Source organism: Ornithodoros turicata, chromosome 3 (assembly GCF_037126465.1).
Source record: "Ornithodoros turicata isolate Travis chromosome 3, ASM3712646v1, whole genome shotgun sequence".
Lineage (NCBI taxonomy): Eukaryota > Metazoa > Arthropoda > Arachnida > Ixodida > Argasidae > Ornithodoros > Ornithodoros turicata.
Window position 1 is genome coordinate 90,963,732 of NC_088203.1, and position 26,916 is coordinate 90,990,647.

General features: G+C 45.7%; 1 protein-coding gene across 8 annotated transcripts; it reads right to left on the reverse strand.

Annotated features, from left to right (window-relative positions):
- Window positions 1-1,494: 1,494 nt before the first annotated feature.
- On the reverse strand, window positions 1,495-26,916 carry LOC135388805 (zinc finger protein 239-like). Of its 8 annotated transcripts, none has more exons than XM_064618621.1 (10): window positions 26,608-26,916; window positions 26,158-26,279; window positions 21,504-21,599; window positions 19,753-19,872; window positions 14,202-14,465; window positions 10,527-10,676; window positions 10,354-10,395; window positions 10,101-10,151; window positions 9,855-10,022; window positions 9,453-9,652 (listed from the first exon to the last, which is right to left on the reverse strand). In XM_064618621.1, the coding sequence occupies exons 2-10, from the start codon at window positions 26,255-26,257 to the stop codon at window positions 9,459-9,461; spliced, it is 1,185 nt and encodes a 394-aa protein (XP_064474691.1). In that variant the 5' UTR covers window positions 26,258-26,279; window positions 26,608-26,916; the 3' UTR covers window positions 9,453-9,458. The 8 variants fall into 8 exon arrangements, with proteins under 8 accessions (XP_064474689.1, XP_064474686.1, XP_064474687.1 ...); XM_064618620.1 differs by having other exon boundaries at window positions 9,855-10,031; XM_064618623.1 differs by lacking the exon at window positions 14,202-14,465 and having other exon boundaries at window positions 9,855-10,031; window positions 26,608-26,914.

The window sequence follows — 26,916 nt, forward strand, 5'->3', positions numbered from 1 at the left end:
CTGCAGTCATGCTCCTGCCACACACGACGACGGTGAAGACGTGCCTCAGCTGCCGCGCGCCACTGCACCTACCAGTCAGTTCTACTGGCACTGTCCAAGCATGAGGCCACGAACATCTGCCCACTGGGACATCGCCGGTTAGGACTCATGTAGGTGAAACACCATCTCCTCTACAGCGGTATTGGTGAAAGCTTCTGGTACTACGGAATATCCATATGGTATGCGTCATAGAGAGGTGTACCCCCACGTCACAGCTAAGTCCCCCCATACGGCGTTTACTAGACAAAGAAATGCGGGAAGGGACAGTTCTTACAATTGACCTTTTCTGGGTAAGCATACATGCATGTGCACAGGTTATATAAACGTTTGTGGCCAAGACTTAGTGACGCTTTGTAATCGTAATCATTAAAATGCTCTTTCTCTCTTTACGCATTCTTCTTGTAATCTTTTCTTGCTACTTTTCCACGAGACGTGACAGTCCGAAAAGTGTCACCATCTTAACTGGGGGAGAAAGATACAACATTCCGCCGTTAGGGCCGACAAATATGGAAATCGTCCATTGTACGCGCTGGAGTAACGTACCCCAGACGTTTTGCGCCTAATCAGATGATGGAAAGAGGAACTTCCAAACTGGCGCCTTTATTCACGTTTTAATTACAAACGGCGCAACGGGTGAAGCTTGCTCCTTTTGCATTATTGTCGTGATGACGGTCGTGGTGAACTCTGCCGCAATCTTGCGAACGATAGACAGTATTCTCTACACCAGCTCCTCCCTCGGGCACCGGATGGTGCTGGCACTCCTACACCGTCATTCTACTAGCACAGTTACAGAACTAACTGGGCATACTTAGGTGGGGAACTAATCACCACTATTGCCCCCTGCAGACAATGCTGCATCTGCCAACTGCATTTTGTAGTGGTGCTTCACTGCCGTTACGACAAAGTTATGCGTCAGGTGGTGTGTTTTGAACTAAGTGTTTCTTCTTGTAGGGTATGTTAAGTATCAAGGGGATATTCGTCCCCAACAGCCTGAAGTGGGAGTAATTGTGATGGCATAACTGCTGTCATCATCACTGAGATCTCAAGGTACAAGCACCTTTTCTACTTTTTGTTACGGCTTGAGATGAAATAGAGAATGGACATTTCGGAGCTCGACGAGGATCTACTTGTGTTGCTGAGAGACACATTCCTGTGATTTGTGCAGCTCACATCCAGGCCAACCTGTCTTGTTTGATATCACACATGGATTAGCATAGCCCTGTGTGGCTATGACGTGCTGCCTGCATCCCATATCAAGCTAATCCTGGAAGTGAGCAAACATATGCTTTCCAGTATGTTTGCACAGAAAATGTGAAATCAAGAGCCAGCCTGAATGACGCATGACAGATTTTGAGCTTGCATGGCTTCTCTCGTGGGATTTCCACCGAAAGTTCCACAGGGAGTCTACGCCGAACCTTTTGATACCCCAAGTCAGTACCCCAGAGAACACGAACATACTTATCTAAGAAACTGCTTTATTCCTTAGATGAGATCATCCACTGCAGATTTTTGTGAATTACTGAACTATCTACTCCCTCAACTGTAACAACACCTGCCTCGCTCTCTGCCTCTGGCTGTGTTGCTACTCTCCCGTCTTTACCGCGGTTTTCACTGCGGTTTGTGAAGAGTACTGCATATCGTGCTGCTGTCTCCTAGCGCCACCCACACCTACAATTTGCTGACTCAGCAAATGCCTCAAAGCCGAGTTCACTCTTGTGCGACCTCTCTGTCCACTGCCCACATGTACACAGATTTCACACACCCAGAATGAGTGTATCGTGCAGGACAGTGTTCACCTTTGTATTTCTTTTTAGTGTGTGTGTTAGTGTGTGAGATTTCAGACCTGAAGATCTCGTGAACGCTGCATGACAGAATTCACATTTGAATGGCTTCTGTCCAGTGTGTGTCGGCATATGATTTTTCAGGCTTGCACACTGAGCAAATTTTGCGGGACAGAATTTACATTTGTATGGCTTCTCCCCAGTGTGTGTATGTAGATGAGATTTGAGATTTGAAGGGTATCTGAATTCAGCAGCACACAGTTCACACTTGTACAACTTCTCTCCCGTGTGCCTCAGCATGTGCCTCTTAAGTGACCAAGGTCGACCAAACGCGGCAGGGCAGAGTTCGCACTTGCAGGGTTTCTCTTTGGTATGTGTTTGTACATGGTATTTAAGAGTGGTAGGGTGGGCAAACACTGCAGGACAGCCTTCACATTTGTACGGCTTCTCTCCCGTGTGTGTTTGCACATGTCGTTTCAGATTTGTGTGCTGAATGAATGCCGCAGGACAGAGCTCACACTTGTGCATCCTCTTGCCAGTGTGCGTTTGTGTGTGACGTTTCAGACTTGGTGCTTGAGTAAATTCAGCAGGACAGAGATTACATTTGTAAGGCTTCTCCCCTGTGTGCACCACCAAATGTCGTTTAAGTAGCGCAAGGCGAGTAAATGCAGCTGTACATGTGTCGCATTTGAATGGCATCCTCCGTTTGTGTGGTCCTGCCTGTCCATAGAGGTCCTGAGATAATGATGTGGAACCAAGTTTACATTTGTAAGGCTTCCATGGCCTCTCTTTTCCATGTTTAAATGTTTCGTGGTTAGACACTCTAAGCAAGTCAGCACTGTACCCCTCTCTCATCCGTCCCCGTTCAGTAAAGAATGGCATTTCATCATCCTCAGACCTTACTTCAGCAAGACCACTCATCACAGTGGCATTGTTATCACTGTCGAGAGGAAGTGCAAGTCCATCTGCTAACGACACATTTGAAGCTCTCAAGCTTGAACTCAGAGCTCCCCTGGACTCTTGGAGTTTGTCTTGAATGAGATACACACCTACCCCAATCCCTGAAAAGACAAAGAAGCAAGAGCTGTCATCAATTACTTTGTTACGACTGTGCCTAAAACTAACTTAACATATTCAGTATGCTTTTTCCAACAATCCCGTTTCATTGTATTTTAAAAGTATGGAAAAGTTTGAACAGTTTGGCAGAACAAAAAATGCATCTCAAATTATATGGCGGCAGAGATGTAATTAAGAGTTTAAGGTTTTACATCATGAGCAAAAACTGCAATCGTGAGTGATGCAAGAGTAGTACGTTTCGGGAGTAATTTTGTCCACCTGAACAAAGATGTGTTACTCCTATTCAAAACTATTAAAGAAGCACAGAAGCATTTCAGTCACTAACCTCTTTTAAGCCAGACTGTTATCCTGCCTATTAAAATGCACAATGCAAAGTGATTCATTCGCCAGATAAATAAATACTGCAGAATTTGATGTTAAAAATCGCGACTGTGCACAACGGTAACAATGTCCGCAAATGGCCGCCAGTGTCACTTTGACGTCGCTACGGTACAGCTCGCCGGCCAGTTTAGAGAAACATCGTCAGCTGCTCAGATAGAAATGGGAGAGGAACGGAAAAAAAAATGCGGGAAACACCAACCACGATTGGAGTACCGTCGCCCTTAGACATCACTGGTGACGTTTTCATCCTCCTCCTCGTTTCACCCTGCAGAGCAAGTTGAGCAGGAACGCGCGAAATATTGAGTACTGAGAATAATTTTTTATTAGTCGCCAAATCAAGCCACATCCTTTCATAATGCGTGAAAAACAGAAAATCCTTAAGAAGGCTTTCCGGGCTCCTTTACGATAAGTGCGTTTGAGAAAAATGTAGGAAAACATGTGAAGAGGGTGAGTGCGCGTCTGGTCTGTCTGAGAGAGACATCAGAAAAACCAGCAAGCATGGTTTAATTGCTTGCACATTTGACCAGTAATCATGAAATATGGTTCCAAGCCCTGTTGGTGTCTTGGATTTTTGAAGGGTACCATACTTTCCTTCCTTCAGAAATTTGTGGGTGGAACCACAAAGTTCAGTGACGGAAGATATATTTTGTGTTCTGAGACTTTGGATGAAGTTGATTTATATAATACGAAATACTTTTTTAGTCTGTACAGCCACTTTAAGCATGTTACAAGCAGGAGATGATGAGGATATTTGTATTGAGAAAACAAGCAAAGACAACAGTCTCAACGCACCTCTGATCAGACGGATCAGAGGACGAAGGTGTCAGAGGCATGGCACGGAGGACAAAGCCACTTGCGTACTGAAATGCCACCTCCTGTGGTCTCTGGCACTGCAGATACTCCTCAGCCTGCATCTGCTCAGAGTGGAACTTCTAGGTTGATTGGCCTAAGTACGTTCCGTCTCCAACATCTATCAAAGGAACAATTTGATTGCACTTTTGGGAGCAGAGGAGGAGGAGGAGGAGGAGGAGTGTCGTTGGGAGGAACCCAAGAGGTCTGCCTGCCTGATTAGGCGGCATGTTTCTTGGGAAGGGAAAGGTGGTGGAGAGGAGGAGAGGAAAGGGTGAAGTGGAAGACCGAGCGGAATCCGCTCGGGGGGAGGATAGCTGCGTCCATGGGCCGACTTCAGGGGAACTGTGCCGGCATACGCCTATTACACATCTGAGGGAAACCCAGGAAAAACCCCAGACGGCACAGCCGGCCCGCGGATTCTAACCGCGGACCTCCCAGTCTCAAGCGCACGCGTTACCGCTGTGCCACCGGAGCTGGTCCTTTTGGGAGCAGAGACCTTCAATTTCGGCATTCCTAGGTCCAGCTACAGACCATCACTGAGGTTTCCTTCATTGACTTTTTGAAGAAGCTGGACAAGCACTTTTAGCCGGAGCGCTTCAAGGAATTAAAACATGCGAAGCTGTTCTCTGTGCGGCACGAGGAACACGAGACACCAACAATGTTCCTTGCAAGGCTGAGGTCCATCAAGGCCTTCTGAGAGTACAGGATGGGAAGTTATGCTCGAGCACGTTCCTTGCTTACCACTTTTACTGTTGTACTAAGCGACCAATGGATCAGAGCCTGGTTGGTTCAAGAAGTCGATCTTGACATAAACAAGGCATTACGGCTCTCCAAATGTTTTCTGATGGAAGAGCACGAGTCTTGTCAACTGGACCGAGGTATCTCACACCCGTCAGTTTCATCTAATGTTGTGTGAAATGGTGACACCTGGCAACAAGGAAGATGCCTTCGTTGCAGCAGCACTAATTATGTGGAGTCCAATTGTCATTTCTCCAAGGAACGCTGCAGAGCTTGCAACGAAATGGATCACACTGAACAAATGTGTACTATAGGATGAGGCAGTTCTCATGTCTGTCTAATGATCATTGACCTGTCAAGACAGTCACCGGTGTCATGGCCGTTGAGGAGGAGGACGCTTTAACTTGCATCATCAATGGAACATTGCTTCCACTACAGGTGAATACAAGCTTCTACTACACAATTCTCAGTGGAGATATCTGACTTGGGAAGCCGAAACTCGATTCAGTTGTACAGCGGTTGAAGGTGCGCACCGATCAGCTGATTCCGTTGAGAGGTCAAGCTTCGGAGAAGGTGACCATCGCTGGAGAGACCCATGACCTTCAAGCACTCTTCCCAAGTTTCAAGGGCATCAGTCTACTAGGCAGGAAATGGATGCCAAGTTGAAGTCAGATCTCAACACCATGTTGGTTGGTCAAGTGGAAGATCAGCAGAGAAATCTGACGGACATTCTTTGTGAATACGAAGATATTTTGGAAGCTGGTCTAGGCAGCTGTTCAAAAGCGCAGGTTCATTCCCAATTTCAGTCAGAAACAATCGAAAAGGACCTCGAGAAACAAGTAGACCGTGGGGTTCGCACTTCAGTGGAAGTTTCCCAGTGGGCTGTGCCCATCGTCGTGGAGACCGCTTATAACGTATGTTGCGGGGCCGCCGAAAATCCGCAATAAGCGGTACTGCACTATAACAAATTATCTCATTTTTAGTACTCAGTACATGCCCGAGATTGAGCACCCACCTGTCTGTTATACGATGTTGTGAACCGGGCCAAACAGCACGGAGATTCCTTGCTGAGAAAACAATTTATTTAACATTATCAGGTACCCTGGAAAAATGCAGTGATTTCACTCTGGCGTAGTTTCCTGACTATGTCTTGCACTATAGCGCTACAGAGGCTTTCCAGAAATGAATAGTGAATCTAAAGACATGATCGACCAATAAGGATGTACAGTCATGGCTGGAAGGGTCTCGCTGACGAAAAGGCAAAAGTGTTTACTCATGCCACATCAGGCCATGTTCAGAAAATCCACCAACACTACTAACGTGAGAGTGGTGTTCGACTGCTTATCAAGCTGTGGCAACGCTAAAGTCAAAGCGTCTAGACGGTGGACAAATTTTAACACAGATGTAGTCGAATTTTTGCTGAATTTCGGACACACCAAGATCGCATTAGAGGCAGATGTATAGAAAAAGCATTTCTATAAATACAGATAAAAGAAGATGACAGGGATGCCCTTCATTACCTCTGGTATGCAAAAAAGTCGAAAAGAGGAACCCCGTTACCTCTGGTGGAGCACTGGCACATGAAGAAGGTGCCCCTCGGCACGACGGCAAGTTCGTTTTTACTTGCGGCAACATTACGCTAGCATTTTGGGCAGATGAAGGTGGAGTACTCAGACACAGCACAACGCTTTGGCAAGTATACTGGGTGTTTCAGTTAAATCGCCGTGTTAAATGATTCGCGATAGGGTGCACCAATCGACGAACTTTCTTTTTTACAAGTATCCGTCCGATACCACCTACAAGCTGGGCACCGTGCGAATGAGTGGGAGGCGCTCATTATTTAAATAAAAATTCAAATGAGTTTCATAAAAAAACATAACTTCTAATGAAAGATGGAAGTCACTGAAAAGGTTAGCCAGCTCTAGGACTCGAACCCACATCTTCTGGATTACCGGTCCAGGGCTCTACCAGTTGAGCTAAGCTAACACATAACTTTTAAAGCAGGGCGCTGTCGACATTAAAATGGCTACTACTCCTTTTGGGACCTTCAGTAGACACCTTTTAAAAGAAAAATCTGCCACCAAAGCAGGTCATTTGCTGCAGTAATTAATTGGTTTCGGTTTACATATTTTGTCGCGGCTGGTCACAGTGAAGTGCAAAAGGACGCATTTTCCACTCCCTTATCCACCAGTGAATTACACCAATGAATTACGTCCTATTGCGCTTCACTGCGACAAAATATGTAAACCGAAACCAATTAATTACAGCAACAAATGGCCCGCTTCGGTGGCAGATATTTCTCTAAAAGGTGTCCACTGAAGGTCCGAAAGGGGTAGTGCCCATTTTAATGCCGACAGCGCCCTGCTTTAGAAGTTGTTTTTTTTATTAAACTCGTTTCAATTTTTATTTAAATAGTGAGCGCCTCCAACTCATTCACACAGTGCGCAGCTTGCAGGTGGTATCAAACAGATGCTTGTAAAAAAGAAAGTTTGTCGACTGGTGCACCCGTTCGCGAATTATTTAGCCCGGGGTTTTAACTGAAACACCCGGTATACATACACCTACGTCGACGACTTGGGGTCGGGTTCATAAAAGGATCGTGTGACAAAGTCACGTCGTATGAGGAACTTATGACAAAATGTGAATTCACAAAACTCACGCGTCGCAAGATTCTCATACTTTACGAGAGAATCTTGCCAGAGCCACCGACCTGTCTTAAGTCACCCTATACGAGCAGATAACGGCATACATGCAACGTTGCCAGTTGCAGAGAACTTTGCATAAATGCGTTCTCGGACCACGGGCAACGCCGGAAAGAAGAACCACCTGCTGCGATATCACCGCCTTCGCCGCACTTCAGTATGGAGTTCGTGTGAAAACCTCGCCTCGACCCTTCGATGCCCACAGTGTAAAACAAACCTTCTTGAGGGGTAATGGTGTTGCAGAAATTTGCTGGAGTGAGCTGCATATAGCCCTAAATTTATAGCCTCAACCACCGAAACAGCTCAAAGTGAGCAAGCAATATCATGGTTTGCGATATCATTTGCAGCTGTTACCCAACCATATTGCCTGCGGGCAGAAGGCTGATATCTAGTAGTACTCGTGGCTTGTAGAATTTATCGCGTACGAACAGGACTACAAGCACACATAATTGTTATTTGTATTCACAGAATTCCTCCATGTTGCTGGCTTCCCAAATGCGCTGGGCTGTATTGACTGCGCTTTTGAAAATTGATGTGCTTTTGAAACCCCCAATCGCGAGTTGCAGGCAGCATACAGCAACAGGGAGGGGCTGTATTCTATCAAAGTACAAGCAGTCTGCAGTGCAGACTTGGATTTTACATAGTTAACAGCAAGGTGGCCAGGAAGCAACTCATGATAGCTTTATAATGTCATTGTACAACTTGCGTGACAAATTTCAAGATGGCAGAATGCCTGAGGGCTCGCTCTCGAGTAAGAAAAATCAAGGAAAGCAGCATCTCTAGTTCGCGGAGACCTATCCCTGTTTATTTTCTGATGCTGGGTGATTCGGGCTATCCTGCACAGCCATGGCTACTGAGACACCTTTCCAGACACGGCCAGGAGAAGCAAAGGAAAAGTAGGGCTCATGGCAAAACCAGGCAAGTAGAGCAAGCCTTTGGGTTACTTAAAAGCAGGTTCTGCTGCTTGGACAAGTCACGGAGCTGCCTGTTGCAACATGCTGCTCCATCATAGTGGCTCGTGCCATATCACACACTGCACAGGTTGCCACTTTTGGCCGTCAAAGATACCGGCAGATTGGGTGAGGTACGTAGAAGGGGAAAGAAAAAAAATTTGAGATTGGGCGAGGGAAATAAAGAGGTTGGGAGGGGAACAACATCACACATGAAGCGCTGTGCATATGAGCGTACAGTGTTCACGCTCCCGTTATGACTCTGCTTGGTTGAATGTGCACAGAACAGAGGTTGCGGAACCTGAAATACGTCGAAAACGTCAAAAATCACGTCCTGAAACCCAGGAATTTCAACGTAATTTCTCCATAACATTCCTTCTGCTGCAAAATACTGGCAAAACGCTGCTGGTATTGCTATTCAACCTGCATGAAAAGCAAATGACCGGCCGGGCCGATGAAATACCGGCCACGTGGCCACCCTACACACGCAGGATCACAAAAGGATCATGTGACAAAGCCCGTTGTATGAGAAACTTATGACAAATACCGGCCACGTGGCAACCTACATAGGTCATAAGCATCCTCCTAATGGACCTTGTTGGTATGTGATTCAGAAGTGTTAAGTGTGCATGTGATGCTGTTGTGTCCACACAGTGCTTGTAGTGTCTGCCTTGTGTGGTGCATGTAGCAAGATGGTGGTTAACTGCATATCACCTGCACTCTTTCCCCTAGCGTTGGAAGAAGCAGAAAGACAACATCCTGGAGTGCAAGACATTCCTGCTGGCAATGCTGTCAGGGATCATGTTATCACACAGATTTTCACGTAGCAACAACCTGCAGCACAGAGCCAAAATGTTGTCATCCTACAGGGCTCATCCCTTTCTTTATAACCTTCTCACAATTTTATGGCAGGAAATGCACACAGAGTGGAGTACATATCAGTCTCTGTCTTTATTTTGGACGATAAGCCCCCCTGGTAGGGTCTTTACTTTGTATTTATATTCTTTCAGGGCAAGCATCCTCTTTTGAATGTCTATGAGCTCTGCAAGGTGCTGCTCAATTCTCTGTTGCGTGTCTACGATCTCACTCGCTTTGCTGTGCTTTCCATTCAGTGACGCAGTGCCCAGGTGGACTAGAAAGAGTACAAGAGAGAGTGGTAAACACCTTGACAAAAAATGTAGGCAATATCAAAGATGGTTTTTGCATGAAATAAAGGCCATTGTACTCGTCTTCACTGTACTACTACTAATATTAGGTAACATTAGCCTGGCACAAGACTGACAACATTTGTGAAAACAAGCAGTTTTTACTTAAACATGGATACACATGTTCACCTCTGCATGGTGTTCTCTGAACCACAGGTGCGCTTTCACAAATCTGCTGGTGTGGCACTGCTGCCTCATCTTCATGCACAGCAAATGTGATTGGGAGAACCTGAGAACTGGGTTCGTGGAGTGATGCTGGGCTAGACGCAGTGCTGGCCCACTGAGAGGAAGTGAGTCCTGCATAATCTTTGGTCATATACATACACAAAGATGTATGCTTGGCAGCCGGGCTGTTGTATACTGTGGTACACTTACCCTCAACAATGTCCAAAACTATGGAGGTGCCACTGCTTGAAGAAGTGGAGCCTGCAAAGACATGGCAACCACATGTGACATAGTGACTGTGCAGCAAATGAGGCAGCAGAGTAAATTTATCTGAATGATTGCTGTTTGTATGAAGAATATCACATTTTTCACAGAGTTCGCGGTAGATTGCGAAAAAATGTGACATACCCACGAAATTAACCTTTCAACAACCCAATGTGTATCTTTGTGCTGCACCACTTACCTCTGCACTGTGCATTGTCATTGCAGTTCAGTACAATGTCACCTGAAACAATAGCAGTGACAGACATCCTGCTTGAACAAAGTGTATGCGATGTCATCGAACATGCCAAGAACTCGCATTTTAGGCACAGTGTAGTCAGGTCTCAACAGGGTAGAAGGAGGTGATTCATTTACCTCCTGCAACGCCTATATCGTAACTGCTGTCTGTGCCAGCGACTGTTCTCATATCCATTGTAGCAAACACTTTCTCTTCCAGGGGCGTCACGGGAGGCACATCGGCGGCATCACCGCCTGTCCCTGACAGGGTGCGACAGATGCTTGCCCCTAATTTGAAAAATATTCACTTACGTTTCAAAAACAGCAACAAAAAAAGGAAGACTGCTTCCCGCTTTCAATAAGATATAGAGGGTACTCCACATGAAGCGATCCAGTTGTGTGGTTCGACCACCACAAATCTTGTCTTTATTTTACTGGTTGACATTGTAGAGAAACCAACGCTGACAATATATTTTCACCAAATTCGGAGTCGTTTTCACGTAGGTGGCACTAAACATCTGGTGTTCACCTAAAAGTGAGGAGCCTTTGAAGGGTTCTCCTCAGGAAAACGGCTCAAGGTATTTTATGTCTGTTAACATCAGAGCGATCGTAATTGCTGTTTCATTCTGTATAAAGAAAATCTCATGCTGATGCGTCTTTCGTCCCATACTATATCGACCTAGAAATCCACATTTTTCTATTGTGCATTGTGCCTATTGTGTTGTGTCTATTGTGCAGAGGCCTCTCTGAACATGGGGACATAATATTTGGTAGACGTGGAGCTGGTCACTTGATGAACACGTGGAAAAAAAAATATTTCTCAGAATAGATAAGAAGGGCGAGGAAAAAATTGTGAAGCATGTAGAATTTGATAAAATACCTGTACTGCTAGCTGAAAAATGGATGTGGCCAACACATTACGAGCATTCTGTCAATGCTAAAATGATGGTGAACGTGCCCACTTGAACATATAAAAAAATTGTGAGTGTACTCTTTCTTGCTTTCTAGCAACAGTGTTTTAAAATTCGTTAGCGTTTCAGGCATCACTTTTCTGTTCCACATACCGATTTTCGGCACCTATAGCATAACATTAACAAATCAATCATCGTATTTGTAGTGTCCCCCGGAATTCTCTGAGGTCAATTTCTGTACGCGGTGGCAACAAACAGACGTAGTAAAGATTCCAGCGGTGTAACCCAGCTAGGTAGACTGCATCCGGTGACAGGCCGAGCCGCTCTCTCTGTGCACCGAGTGCCCGAGGTTGCCAGCTGTCCAGAACAACTTTAACGAGAAGCTGCAGCAAATGTCGGAGTTCTTTGATGCTATCAGTGAAATTAACATTTCTTAATACTCCCCCAGTACTATTTTTTGAGAGCGTAAATTTTTCCCTGAATCAACAAGGGCTCATAGTGCACTTCACATGTCACTTTTCGTTTCTCTTGCTCCAGCTCACTTATTTCTAAGGGCCCTGGTTTTCTGCTGCGGCAAAATTCAAAATTCTGCAGCACCGATTTGCACTTTATTTTCTTGGATAATGTGGGTAACAAAAAATATTTTATAAAATTAGATTCGAAGCACTGTTGTGGCTCAGCATTACATACATGACATCGTGTGTTCTCTTCTGACAAGGAGCGCAGTCTGTCGCCTGCAATCATTTTATACTTGCTGAAAGATCTTCGCCATCTACAGGGTTCATAGGAACTTTATAGAAGGAGCTTACAATACATGCCCTGCGGTAGTTACATCTTTAGGACACCCTTTTTGTTTCTGGGCTGTAAGCATTATTTAAGAGTCAAATCAAAATCCCCCACTGCCACTGCTAGATTGCACACAGGAGGGACGCCGCCCCTTCCTTAGGCGGAGTATGCAGAATAAACTTGGACTAACGTCATCTTAAGCTAAACTACAATCTGTCTGTGTTGGCCCTGCAGCATGGGCAAAATCGTAAAGCAGGCATCACCTGATGCATGGTAGCGTCAGCTCACCTTCGGGAGGTGTCGTTCATATTCTGCGAATAGTCGGATATTCGGAAATCCGAATATTGAGTATTCAATCCGCTATGAAATACAGGGTTCACCAAGATAAACTTCGGGGTTTGTAACGAAGATAAAACAAATAAGAACAGTGTCGGAGAGCTAAAGTAGACGTTAGAGGATATATTACCCCCCAATTTTATGTCCATAATGCCGCCTAGTCTGTTACTCTGCGGTAGAGCCCTGCACCATCCGCGGATGGAAGCGGATATCCGCGGATATCCGCAAGATACTTGCGGATTCGGATGAAAATTTAGCACTTCCTGCGGTGTGCGGATCGGATGCGGATGGCTCGAGGTCGGATGCGGATCGGACGCGGATGTGAAAGCAGCGGATCGGTAGCGGATCGGATGCGGATATACCGCGTGCTGTAATTTTTCAACCAGCAATTTCTTTCTATTGCGCGCCGACAGCGAGCGCATGCTCGGGTTCACCTTTGACCATGCACGGCCAAGACGGGAGAGGAGGCATTCTGGCATCTCGAACCACGCGAGCACCGGCGAGGTAGCGTTCCACGCGTTGCAGAAGTCTCTCCATATTGCGTTTGTTGAAAGGTTTACCTTTGCTTGTCATCGTGAGTCCTTCCGTGACAGCATGGAGGCATCCGAAATTCTACCGACATATGATTCCTGCGGTCTTTACGCGCCCTACGAAGCTTGCGTATTTTGCGGATCGGATGCGGATGGTGCATTTTGCCCAGCGGATCGGATGCGGATGTAAACTATTGTGTATGCTGCGGATGCGGATCGGACGCGGATAACGTGTACGCGGATGCCGGTCGGATGCGGATGCAAAAAACTCATCCGCGCAGGGCTCTACTCTGCGGATAAATCGTGAAAATTAAAAAACCGCCGCTGCCTAATCGGCTATACATGTGTTCCAGCTACTTTCCTCAGCTAGCGACACGGTCGAAAGCGGCGGCGCAGAGAACTATTCTGCATTCAGTTCCACATGTTCGATATCGTCTGCAACACCGCGCTCGACTGCTTCGCCATCTGACGGAAAGGAGCCGAAACACAAACTGTGGTTCAGCTCCTGTGACGCCGCTTTCGACCGTGTCGCTAGCTGAGGAAAGTAGCTGGAAAAGTGAAAAGTGAAGTAGCTAGAAAGAAAGTAGAAGAAGCTAAAAGAAAGTAGCTAGAAAAGTGAAGGTCCGTCCGTGTGATGTCACCATCTACTCCAGCCAAGGTGTAAAAGGGCAGTATGAAGGAACGTTTGTTGCGCCCATCTTCGAAATGGCTTTAAATGCAATTACTTACAACGTTATGTCACAATTTTTCTTCACGATATATATATTTTCAGTATATTTTTTCGTGTGTTCACCAAGTGACCAACTCCATGTCTACCAAATTTTATGTCCCTATGTGCGTGCAGTGACTCAGAAAAAAATAGCAAACACGCAGCAAAAACAGGGATTTCCAGATCTATAGTACGGTACAAAAGACGCATCAGCATCAGTTTCTTTATAGATAATGAAAGAGTAATCCTTTACGACCACTTTGACGTTTACGGGCATAAAGTACTTTTAGCCGCTTTCCGAGGAGAAGCCTTCAAATGCACCTAACTTTTACGTGAACCCTAGGTGCTTAGCGACATCTAACGTGAAAACGCCCGTGTTCGGCGAAAATATTTTGTGAGCACTGGGGGGGATTCTCTACGGCGTCGTCCTGTAAAAAAAAAAATTGAACGAGCTCCTCGATGGTCGAGCCACATGACTGGATCCCTTCATGTGGAATGACCCACAGCGCATAATCGAATCATGCGTACGCCCATTCCTCACCTCTTTTCTTATTCAAACTTTTGTAGTCCGTCCATTTCTTCTTGACTTCAGCCGTTGTGCGCCTTATGCCGGACACGGAGAACAAGCTCTCCGTTACTCGCTGCCAAGCTTTGCTTTTTGCCAGCGAGCCTTGCGGTCCTTCGCCCGTAGCGTCGATCGCAGATTTATGCAGTTGATAACCCTCCACAAGCGCTTCAATTTCACGCTCCGTGAAATTCGGGCGTCGCACGCGCTTGGCAGGTGTTTGCGTCCCGGCCACGACAGCTTGTTTGCAAAAGACACGTGTGTTTGTTGTGCGGAAAAATCATGTTGGAACGCACGACTCTGACTGGTACGCCTGTAGAGTTTAAAGGAGCTCAGAAAGCCATCTAAAAAATTTTCGGACTTTCCACACGAATGTCGGCACAGTTCCCCCTGAAGTCCGCCCAGGACGCATACTAACCCCCCTGTCTCCGACTCCTTCCTGCTGTCCTCTCTCCATCTGTTCACATCTGTACGCCGCTCATAGTCTCAGTTGCTTCGCGGCACTAACATGGATTTTTTTTTTTAATTTCAGTTCCAAACGCATCGTGAAAGCAGGTAACTTCACCTGATGATTAACACACGAATTTTCTCTGTAGGCGACATTTTTCATAGAAAAAAAAATACACTCGAACATCAACGCACGCATTCCCGCTCGACTAGCTTCTCAGGGCCAAACAAGGAGGAGAAGGAACAAATGTCCTCAGGGGCCAAAGCGGCGACCGCACTTCTATCGGGGTCAGTGCTGCCCAGTTTTCTTTTTCTTTTTCATTCCTTTCTCTCTGTCAAGTGGTGAATAAGGGGGAACCTCGATATTCCCAGTCGTGAAATCTTGATCTCGAAAAAAGGAAAAATCAAGAAAAATGCTCGACTGTTTCGTAAGATGATATGACGTATTTAAGAACGTAACATCATATTTAGTCGCCAAAAATTCGCGGGTTTTTTATGTCTGTCCAAGTCGTATTAGCGAACGAAAGCCCCTTTTTCGCAGCCGTGTAGCTTAGCAGGGCGGACACGACGCAGCACAGCATGCCGGTTAGTTTATTATTAGGTTCAGCGTTCAGTGTTTTGTATTTTCATGTCCAGATTAGTAACAATTCGCTCGTCGGCTCATTCAGGAATTGCCATTGTTGCGCACGGTTGCAATTTTCAAAATCGAATCCTGCGATATTTATGCATCCGTTAATTTAATTACTTTGCATGGTGCATTGTAATAGGCAGGATAACTACTTGGTTTAAAAGAATTGTAGTGATTTAAGTGCTTTCTGAGCTCCTTTAATGACTGTTGCCATAGTGAAAACATACCGTATTTCCTCGAATCTAAGAGGACCTTCTTTTTCTCCAAAATCCTGCGTTACAAAGTCTGGGGTCATCTTAGATTCGAATATCCGCACCACAACGAGGTCAGGCGAGAGGCGGGACTGGGTGATGGGATCGGGCCAATAGTGCAGCGCGACCGCTACCACGTGTTGTGTGGCGTTCATTCACTGTCATGGCGGCGTCACTCTGCTGCGTTTAAACGCAAAGTTACCGTATTTGCTCGAATGCAAGACACTGCTGATTGCGAGACGACTCCCCAAAAAATGATTGCAAAAATAGGGAAAAAAATAATGGCAAGAATTGCCACCTAACATACTTTATTAAGAACACTCAACTTTCATCTGTGCTGGAATCACCGCTGTTCTCCTTGTCTGAGTCGTCCCACAGCAAGACGCCTTCAGTCCCGTGCACCGTGTTCCAGATGCTGCATTTTTTGGACGTGCGCACTATGATGCTCTCGAGGACTGCCCTCCACGCATCCAAAATCCGTGTGACTACTTAGCTCAGAGAGGCACTCTTCAGATGTCCGGTAGATGTCCGGTAGAGGTTAGCTCCTTCTCAATGTTAACTTGCCGTCCACTCTTCGGCCCACCGAAGGCTTTCCTCATGCTGGAACAGTCGAAGCTTTCATTCTGTTGTCCAAGCCATCTTTGTACGTTTATCTCAGAAACTCCAAAATGCTGCCCAACTTGAATGTTGTCGTTCATGGTTAGAGCTGCTTCCATCACTTCATGGTTGAATGCGGCAGGGCAGAAAACACGGTTTGGGGACATCACGAAACTCATGTGCAAACGTGAATCAAAACGCAACTAGCAGCGAAAGACACAACTCGCGAGACACCGCTAAGGGGATGAAACTCGCAAGTTCCTTCATGGACTAAAGTGAGGCGCTGCGAGCTTTTCACGTCATGAAACGTCAAAATTTTTACGTCAAAGCACGACGCGTGACTTCTCAACCCTCAACCCTCAACGTCATGAAATCTTCCACGTGAGACATCAGCTATCAGTGAATGCAAAGTTGTTTCGGAATATCACTCGAACTTCAGAAACAATGTTCATGTCCTGTTCGTGTCTGGCGCAGCTACAGCAGACTGCATATTTGTGATTTGGAAATACCTATCCCAAAAAATAAAGCACTTCATGTAACAGAAACAGCCAATGCTTCCGCATTTTCTTATTTATTTCACTCGACGCGAACGAAAATCCAGAAACAGCGAACTGCCCTGAACCGCCAAAGCGTGGAAGAGGGAGAGAACAGGTGAGAAAGGGAAAGGGGATAGCCTCGCCAGTGTCACACGTCAAAAAGGGAGACAAAAAAAAAGCAAAGCAGAAAACTACTCAACCGTCGTCCAATGATTGGCCCAACGCTAGAGCTCACATGAGTTTTTTCCAACAATGGAATTATACTACACATTCGTCCCCCTGATCCGCGACACAGCTCACAAGTGAGGGAGAAGTAAGTCACGTGGGCTCACCTTTCGCTCCCCCCCTTTTTTGTCTGGCGTTTGCACTCTCTCCCTCGTGTGGCAGGAGGTACGGTTTCGAATGCAAGACGACCCCCATTTTCAGGGCGCCATTTTTTAAAAACTCGTCTTGCAGTTGTGCAAATACGGTATCACTTTTGCCACTGAATGTGGCAACAACTGAGCGGTGGTTTGAAGTATCAGAAGCAAATGTTAGAAGATCGCCGATGCTTTGGACAGGACTGAGGACAATGAGCTGGGGGCAGGCATCAACAACGAAAAGAGCAGCGAAGAAAGTGGTGATGAATAAATGGTACTGTGCATCGTTTCCAACTGTTATACTGCCTCACCAAACCTGTGTTTACTTTTTTTTCGAATTCGTGTACCCTGAACTAAGCGGTTGTCCTAGATTCAAGAAAATACGGTACTATGGAGTCAACAAAGAGGCAAGCATCGTGCACAGCAAAATTGAAATGCCGGTATTTTTCTACGCTAGACCCATGACTTATGGAGCAGTTGCATATACAGTTATGCAAAGCTCATTAAGCGGCAGAATTCTTGGTGGCCAAAGTTAGGCAGAATTTGAAAGAATTTTGAAAGAGTTCACAATTCTTCGGCTGGAATTCAGTCAGAAATCTGTTTTCTTCCGGGGAGTGGGACTACAAGGACTAGGACACAAGGCTCCTATCCAAAGAAAAGGTGAAATGCGCCATTGTGCAAGGTAAGAACTTTTTGTTGTTGTTGTTTTCTGCTTCCTGTAAGCATTGTATGAAGTTGCAGTGTTTTGTCTTGGAAATCAGAGCCTTCCACGGGCGTACAGAGAGGAGGAGGCTGTGGCCCCACCTCCTGGAACTCCAAGGTCGCTTGTGAAAATAGTGCACTCTTTAGTTATAGGTAGGGTTCCGGGTTTTCGGATTAATCCGAAAAACTCCGCTTGGCAGATGTTTTCGCTGATAACCGGGTTATTGTTCTTGGCCTCCCTTTGTGTCCTGGGTTTCTTCTGACCTCGGATACTGACCCCACCGCAACATAACAATTGTTTCTGTGACCAAGCGTTTCCTTCGACGGTTATCTCGACCACTTGAGGATTCACCGGCCGGGTTTTTCCCTAGCCTGTTTTCCGATTTCCTTGTCCTACATGTGACATAAGCACTAAAATAAGCATCGAACCGTGGTCATACAGAGTGGTCTTTTTGAAATTGCAACTAGTTACAGTGCTGACGACAAGATGGGACACGAGCGAAAACTGCCCTGCGACTACGTCAAGTAGTACCCTGATTTCGAGGAGTTCACATCGTCCCTCGATCGCGATGCAGAGGTTGTCCTATGTAAGTATTGCCGCGTAACAGTGAGCACACGGAAAGGGTGCTTTCGGAATTGCGGAACACCTCAGTGTGCTTCGCACGAAATGTATTGTTAAGGTTATGTCTCTTTAGTGTTGAAGCAATAAATGTGACAACTGCGTTTTCGCCGCACACCTGTGTGTGCGTCGTCAAGTGCTCTCCGAATTTCGGATATTAACTGAGCTGTAAATGATACACTCCGAAAAAATCCGTTTTTTGAAAATGGAATAAACTCCGGAAAACATCCTCCGGTAACACCCAGAAATAAACTCCGAAATCCCGGAACCCTAGTTATAGGTCGTAATGAGTATTCTCAGATGGCATGATAGGAACCTCTGAACACCCACACAGTGCACAACGTCCGCCTCCAGAAAAAGACGGGATAGGGGGTGGGGGGATTTGCACTCTAGCCCTGCCATGGAAGCCCTGCCATGGAAGCCCTGCCATTTGCACTCTAGCCCCCCCCCCCCCCCCCCCCCCCGCCTTGGAAAAAATCCTGGGAATGCCCATGGAGCCTTCCTATTAAAGTCCTGGGCTTAAAGTACTATACAGTGAACCCTCGTTAGTACGACCCCCATTAATCTGACATGCTCGCTTTATGACCGTTTTTCTTTTCCGTTTCGCCGCCATGTAAATACACCTCATTAGTATGATAATTCGCTTATTCAACAATGACACAGACTTGTGTGACGAGTAGGGTCAAGCACGTGTATTTTCCTCTCATTATTACAACCACGGCACTTGACCCTCAAACTAGCCACAAGGAGAGGCTACCCCATACGCCAGGCAGGGGGTGACACGCGTTAAGTCGACAAGGTATCGGATGACTCTCGATGTCGTCGAACTAGGGATAACACATAGCGCTTTTGGAACTGCCGAAGTGCTCAAGTACTTAAAAAGGCAGTGACCACAGGACCAGGTCACACAGTGCTGCTGGCACACAGACAGTGCTTTCCGAGACTGACCCATTGGGTCTGCCCAGAGGTTGCCCGATAACGCTGCGGATGGGGTGCCTGACGGTGAGCTGTAGTGAGCCTCACACGCCAATGCGAAGGAGGCAAGCGGAACACTAAAGGTTGCAACGTTATTCGTTGAGCAATACAAGGACATTTATAATGAGCGCACAATATATGGTGCTATTATCATTAGCCGACATTGGTAACAGGCTTTTTCAGAAAATAAATTGTCAGAACTGGGTAGACTTTTGTTCTGCGCAACAGTCTATCCAGAGAGCGTGTTTCTCCTCAGTATGACAATTTGCTTCATGACCAAAATATAGAGGAATGGCGGTGGTCATATTAACGAAGGTTCACCGTATGCTGCTCCTCCAAGATGTGCGTCTGGTTACTGAGGTGTACTATACCATTCTTCTGCAAACGGATTCTGCTATGCAGAGACTGCTCACCTGAATGGTCTTTTGCAGCAACTCCGTCCTCGTTTCTGTGGCTACTCAATAAAACAGATGAGGTGGTGTTGTAGGGCTCTGTCTTGACGCAGATGGGACCACTTGCAGCCACTGTGGGGCCTAAACACGGTAACAAACAAGAAGTATGGCTCAAAAGAAGCATGGATAGGAGACTTGATTCGCTGAAAACCCTTTTTAATTTGTCAAGCAGCATATGCTCTGGTTGCATCTATTTTGCTCTGCTAGTTTTTAATAAAAATCCTGTAACAAATTAAAATAAACACCCTGTATATTGAACAGTTCAACCTCGATTTAACGAAATCCTCTAACGTACAAATTCTGTTGCGGATACACTTCTACATAGAGGCCAAAGCATTTCCCATTTAACCAAATGTCACCATTCAGCATGTTCTATTTAACGAAGCGCAAGATGCCCGAAAAAACTTATTGCAGCACTGCATGTAATCATGTACACCAGGCCCAAAGTGAGAGAAAGAGAGAGAGTGGGGAGGGAGGACAGTGACACACCTAATGTGAGGGAGAGTGAAGTAAAGTCAATGTCACAGTGCGTTGTTATTGGTTACTAATGTGACGTGGAATGATGAAATCGGGCATCTGGGCCACCATCGGTGCCATGACCAAGGGCAAAAAGAAAAGTGACTTTGCTATTCGAGAGCTAGAAAAGTTTTGTGCTTGCACCAGAAAGGATGATTCAGGCAAAACTTATTTTCCTGTATGCTCCTGAATGGCACCGTAAGTACGATGGTTGTGCTAAAACAAACTTGCATGATATTCAAGAATAAGAGTGCCGCTCATATTTTACGACAAAACGATGTATGTACGATAGAATGGGCTGCATGGGCCAGCGTTTGAACCATTTTTTCTCGACAAGTTCGATTCCACTAATTATTCTATTTTACGAACTAGGAAGCGTGATCATTTTCAATTTCGTTATATAGAGGTTCAGCCTGTAATACTTTCTCAAGTCCCCTTCCCAATTTCATCATTACCAAAGAGATGTGGCTTTGGTATTAAAGGGGGCACTAAACAGCTCCACCAATATTCTCCAATTATTATGCTCTATGAAAGAATGTGGCTCACGATATCCAATTATGAAATTCATTTACTTCTAGCGAGCGCCTTTACCACGAAACAATGCCATTCAAAGAGCATAATCCGCGTGGGTGTCTCCTTCCTAGTTGGAGAGCACCTATGTCACACGTCTCGCGCATGTAGCAAAGCTGCATTCCAGTCACTGGAGATGGCGGGGATTTCGGACTCCTAGCCAATGACGGGCCTCGTTGACACAAGCAGCAGCGTGCGGGGAGAACTGGTTGTGGGAACATCGCTGTGACCTCGCGGAGCAATACAGCGCTGAAAACATAGTGCGCACATGAAATGGAATATTGTGGGCTTTTGGTACCTTTTGATCTGGCTACCTTGGGACTGACAAGCGTAAATATGTTTAGAATTGACCTCACTACCCGATATTAAAACAAAATCGATGTATAGGCGTACCGCATTTTGAATGGGTGATGGTGAGTCTATTGTCGCCAGGGCATCGCAGGGCGGGGTATGAGCGCGAAAGAGTGCACTGAATATTCGGTTGGTTTGGAGTCATTATCTAAATTTTTTGCGACAAAAGTTTTTGCTGAACGTCACTGTAGGAAACTAATCACACTGCATTACAAAAAAGTGCACCTTGCATACCCGTTTATTGCCCCTTTAAGTCATCAATATTTCACCCTAACCTGTTGCAAGCTGCTCGGTGCTCTCTGGTAAGGAAGAGAAACTTGTGTCTAGTGGCTCTTCCTTGATGCAGAGTGAAGCATCCTCAGCCATCTTTTCTAAGGAGAGGAAGAAAAAGATTATGGTAGTGGCACATAGAGAGGTTGAAAATAAAAACTTGCTACACTTTCTAAATGGTGCCTGCTGTGAAAGTCAATATGTGCAACGTGTGAACCATCAACAAACTTGTTCTCTTCGTCTTCATGTCACACTCTGTCTCCTCCAAGGTGGGTGGCCAAGGGTGGATGATAATTGATAATAATAATGATAATTGATAATAATAATGATAATTGATAATAATTGATGATAATAAGGGTGGATATTCTCGTGGTTCACGAGTGAGATTTTCCAGATATACTGTACGGCCTCTGGTGGCTGCAAGTTTTCCCGTTTTCCAGACGGGCGATTCACAGAGGAAATGATCCCGAGGGGTGGACTCCACGGAAGAAAAAATCGCTTGTGCTTCCTCTAGTGCTGGTAATGGTCGGGAAAGAGGTGGTTGGTGTGAGATGGAAGGAGTCTGAACAAAAGGCAGCTTGGTGCAAAAACCCGGTGACTTCATGTAGGGTGTAGTTGGACTCGTTAAGAACCTCAGCAAGCGATCCAGGCCATGACGAGAGAGGAGTTGCATTGATTTTGCATTTTAGCATTTTTTTGCATTTTGCGTTGAGGATGATGATAAGACGTGAATAACTGGTGTGTACCACGATTTTTTAATTTCTTTGCGGTGAACCCCAGTCTGAGTTAGACAGAAACCTCCGTGGTGTGCTAACGGTGAATATTTAATGCAGAGAAGAAATGTACCAATCCGGGTTTTCATACCTGTGTGGAAATGCCCAGTATACAGATAGTGTTGTCGACGATTAAAGTAGCACAGAAGTCATTTTTAATGCACTATCTTCTTCCCCTGAAACTGTTAAGTAGGCCAGTAAGATGCACTGTGATTCACATCACAGAGTCATACTTATCGCAGAAATTGAATTACCACCCTGTGATTTGAATTACCGCATACCAGCCTGTGATCTGTCTGCGACATCATGCTGACGCCACAGGGTCCGCGCTCACTGATTGGTTCAGAGAAACGTCTGCTACTTAGCTGTCGTCTGCTACTCGGCTGTTCGGGGTCTTAAATAACATAGCTCCTGGCTCAAACATTGAGGATTTGCCGTGGTTCCTTCCACACATGCGGTCGGGAGGTAGTCACCAGATTCTGGCGCCAAGACACGGAGGTTCGGGTTTCTGTGCGGCTTGCCTACATGTCCATAGCTGAGGACAGGAAGTCACAAATTCGAAGACATTTTGTTTTGGTCAGACGAGTTGTGTGAGGGGGTTGTTTTGTTATATTTTACTGAGTGTGTAACATGAGTCACGCGAAAGGAGGGCATCAGGGGGAGGGGATGAAAAACAAGGCAGGGAAGTTTTGGAAAAGGCAAACGGACGTGCTCGGAGGACCAGCAACTTTGCCATGTCATGTAAATTTTGTCCACCTAAAGTCTAATGCTGTAAATAAACCTGTTACCAAGTGTTTCAGATCATCTGCTTTCGAGTACTTAAACTCAACCGTCATCATCACCGACAACTGGCAAACCATGGGGATTACAGAAGAAGGAAAGAACTACTTTAAATATAGGAACCGTTGTCTTTTTAACTCCAACACTTCCACATACGAGGTGAACCTTCTGAGGTACCCTGTCCCGAAGCGATACCAGTATATAGATTTTGTGGATGCCACACTTCTCCACAGTCGGAACACCATTCACAAAAGTGTATGGTCCAGGAGGACAACCAAATCCTGCTGTAGCTGCTCGAAGGCTGAGAGCTGCACCGCAGGTAATCTGGATAATGTATCAACCTCTATGTTGGTGGAACCTTTTTGATACTTGAAGGTGATTTCGTACATCAATAACTTCAATGACCAATAGAAGAGCTGCCCAGTTGCATTCTTGATGGCTTTTCGCCATTCAGGCACTGAATAACTGTGAAGGGACAGCGCTGTAAATAACAGTGCCATTTTTCTAAAGCGTCAACAATAGCCAGACACATCCCAATTCGGTAACAGCAATGTCTTTCTCGTGGTTGAGTAGTTTTTGCGAATGGTATGCCACAGGGTGGTCGGTTTCATCCTCGGCAGTTTGGTTAAGGGGTACTCCAATCCCGGTTGAGAACGCATCACAATAAAGCCTGCATGTGCGGTCTGGGCCAAAAATGCGAAGGATGGGTCCCCATGTCAAGTGATCTCCGAGTATTGTGATTGCATGCTCACACACCGGTGACCACTCCCACTTGACGTTCTTTTGGAGGAGTGCTGTAAGAGCACAAACCTCACTGAGGCGGGGTATGTAGATGTTGACGGTTCCCAAGTGTGGTAAATCCTTAGTGCACTGAGTAGATAGGAAAGTCTTAAAAACTTTGATGTTATTTTGCTTAGGTGACATCATTTTGTGGGAGATTGTGCATCCGAAGTACCCAATGGTCATGCATGCAAAGTGACACTTCTTTAATACTTCATGAAGTAATTGTTTTTTGTGCAATATTTTGTGGCCTTTTTTGCTGTTCATGTTCATTTTTGTTGAGGATACTTCTTATTATATATATATATATACGGTTATACAAATGAAAAATAGCCGAAGCTCTGTAGCTGCATGTTGAGCTCAACGTGCAGCTACAGAGCTTCGGCTATTTTTCATTTGTATATGTACTTGCTGGCTTGCACTGCGGCCTCCACAGGTGACACCGTCACTGTGGAACATTGATGCCTCGCCGAGGCATACTGTTAGCGCCGACCCATGGTCGTGTCACTTCCCTGCACCGGGCTGAAGAGCTCCAAGTAGAGCGAAACAGCTGTCTTCGGCTGGGAGTGCACGATCAAATTACAAACATATACCGGGTGTGATGTATACACTGATATACAAACGGGTATACACTGACACGGGTATACTCTGATGATCCCAAAAGTGGTAGTACTCATTTTGATGCCGACGGTGTCCGGCTTTAGAAGTTACGTTTTTTCACGAAACTCATTCGATTTTTTTATTTAAATAATGAACGCCTCCCACTCATTCACACGGTGCGCAGGTTGTAGGCGGTATCGGACAGATACTTGTAAAAAACAAAGCTCTTCGATTGGTGCACTGGTTCACGAATTATTTAGCCCGGGGATTTAACTGAGACACCCTGTATATACGGTTATATATATACGCATATATACTGTTTGTCCAGGGTGTCGGAGCGAACCGAAAACCGGAACCGAAAACCGAAAAAAAAAACGCTATTTTGGTGCGAACCGGAACGGAATCGAAACCGTATACGCTTTTTTCGCTCAGGAGGGAACCGAAAAATATATTTAACGAATTTCGGTCCAAGAAAAAACTTCTCCGGTTTGGACTACGGATAGGCGAACGAAACAGACGTTGTGTGCTCTGAAGTCATGCCATGGATACTATACGAGGGTTACGGTGGAATGTATGTCAGTATAGTATGACCCTTAGGCTCCCTTTGTAATGGTTTATAGTTCGCGCACGCACACAAACTTCGAGGTACATGTGACTCTCTAGCAATGTGCCGTAGTGTTCGTTTTAATTTGGTCCCCCCAAACTCTCCTCAACTAAACAGCGACCCAAAGGGGCTGCATAACGGCTTCTTTATCGGCAATGTCGCGTAACGCGTCCCTTGTTTGAGAGCAGCTAAGTTGAATACATTTACGTATACGCGAGGGCAAGCCCGTGCAAAGTGGCAACTCTTTTGTGGACAGGACACGAAGAAAATAAAACGGAGCCGTCGAGCGCGTTTGTGAATGAAGGTGTTTCTCGATTTGCGTCCTACTCGTGCGGTAGTGCTTGCTGGCTAGACAGTAGCAACAGACATTCGGATGGGACGCAATCGCTCCAACCCAGCAAGAAAGCACTTTACGTATGACATCACGACAAACTAGTCCGTTTGTAGCATGCGCTTCAATAAAGGAGAAAGCCCATTTGAACAGACAGTAACCTACAGAAACCAGGAGCTACCAATTTCACAGCTGTCTATTGATATTAAATACCGTGTATGTTTACATTTTGTAACATTGATTTTTTTTTTGTGTGTGTGGGGATGAGTATTCCCAGCAGAAGCGGAACCGGTTAAAAACCGGTATGAACCGTTATTTTTTTACTCCGGAGCAGAACCAGTACCGGATGGTTTATGATGTAACCGGAACGAAAACCGGAACGAAAAACGTTTCGGTTCGACACCCTGTGTTTGTCACTCAGAACGAAATTGTAATAACAGCGGCACTCAACTTACTCTGTCGGTAGTCCGCGACAAAACATACTACCATGTTCCGCGAAGAATAACCTATAATTTGCAGCACCATGACAAGCTGGCTCCATAGCTACACTGTGGAGTCATTGAGGTTGCAATGCTTGTTATGTCGCATGGGGCGACTTCAAGTTAACGTAAACTTTGTCATTATTCATGTTTATTTTGTGAACTTTTTCTCCTACACCTCCTTTTTTAGCGAAACTGACAACTTGCAGAAGGTTACCTCAGTTCAAAGACCTAATAGCCTTCTAATAGACCTTCTAATAGGTTTCGATCACTGACATGAAACAATAGGAGCATAAAGCACAAATATCGTACCTGGATAGCTGGATGTCATGTCCCCCACAATAGTTCCATGTAAAACAGAAGACTTGGTACTGTTCGATTCATCCTTTATCATCTCACGGCTTGTGGACATTGCTTTTGCAAAGCACAGGAAACTAGTAAATAAAAATGCCATGCAGAACAGTCGTTCATACTGCGACACTTTGGTAGCTTTTTCACGTTCAAACGAGTGTAACACATGTATACAAACCAATAGCAACACAACCGAAAGCCAAAGTACCGCGCACCTGAGTGTCAAAGGGAAATTTACGAAGGCAGTAAAACGACTCGATTCTGCAGTTTTCCATTTGTGCTTTTACAGAAATGAAAACAGACCACGCATATTTATAGTGGCTCGAGTTCGTAGAGCAACCAAGGAATGGACCAACCGTTCAGCTTCCTGTACAAACGACAACACAACATAAACAACAAAACAACATTTACCTTGTCAACACTGGTCAACACCGCGCTGGAGCGGGAAACGATGGCGCGTTATTCGCACCCCTATCCGTGCGACGTTTGGCTTTTCCCAAATAAGCGTTCCGAAAGTATGAAAGTTGATGGGCGGCACATATTGGTTACCAATAAATATGAGTGCGGGTATACCCGCGGATACCTGCGCAAACTGAAGTTTGTTCTTCGTGGGTATAGACATTCCGTGTCATCGCGGGTAGGCCTCCGCGGATTACGCGGGTATACGGTATACCCGCAGGAGCAAAGCGGGCTATAGTCGGTCGGCTTTTGATGCACGAC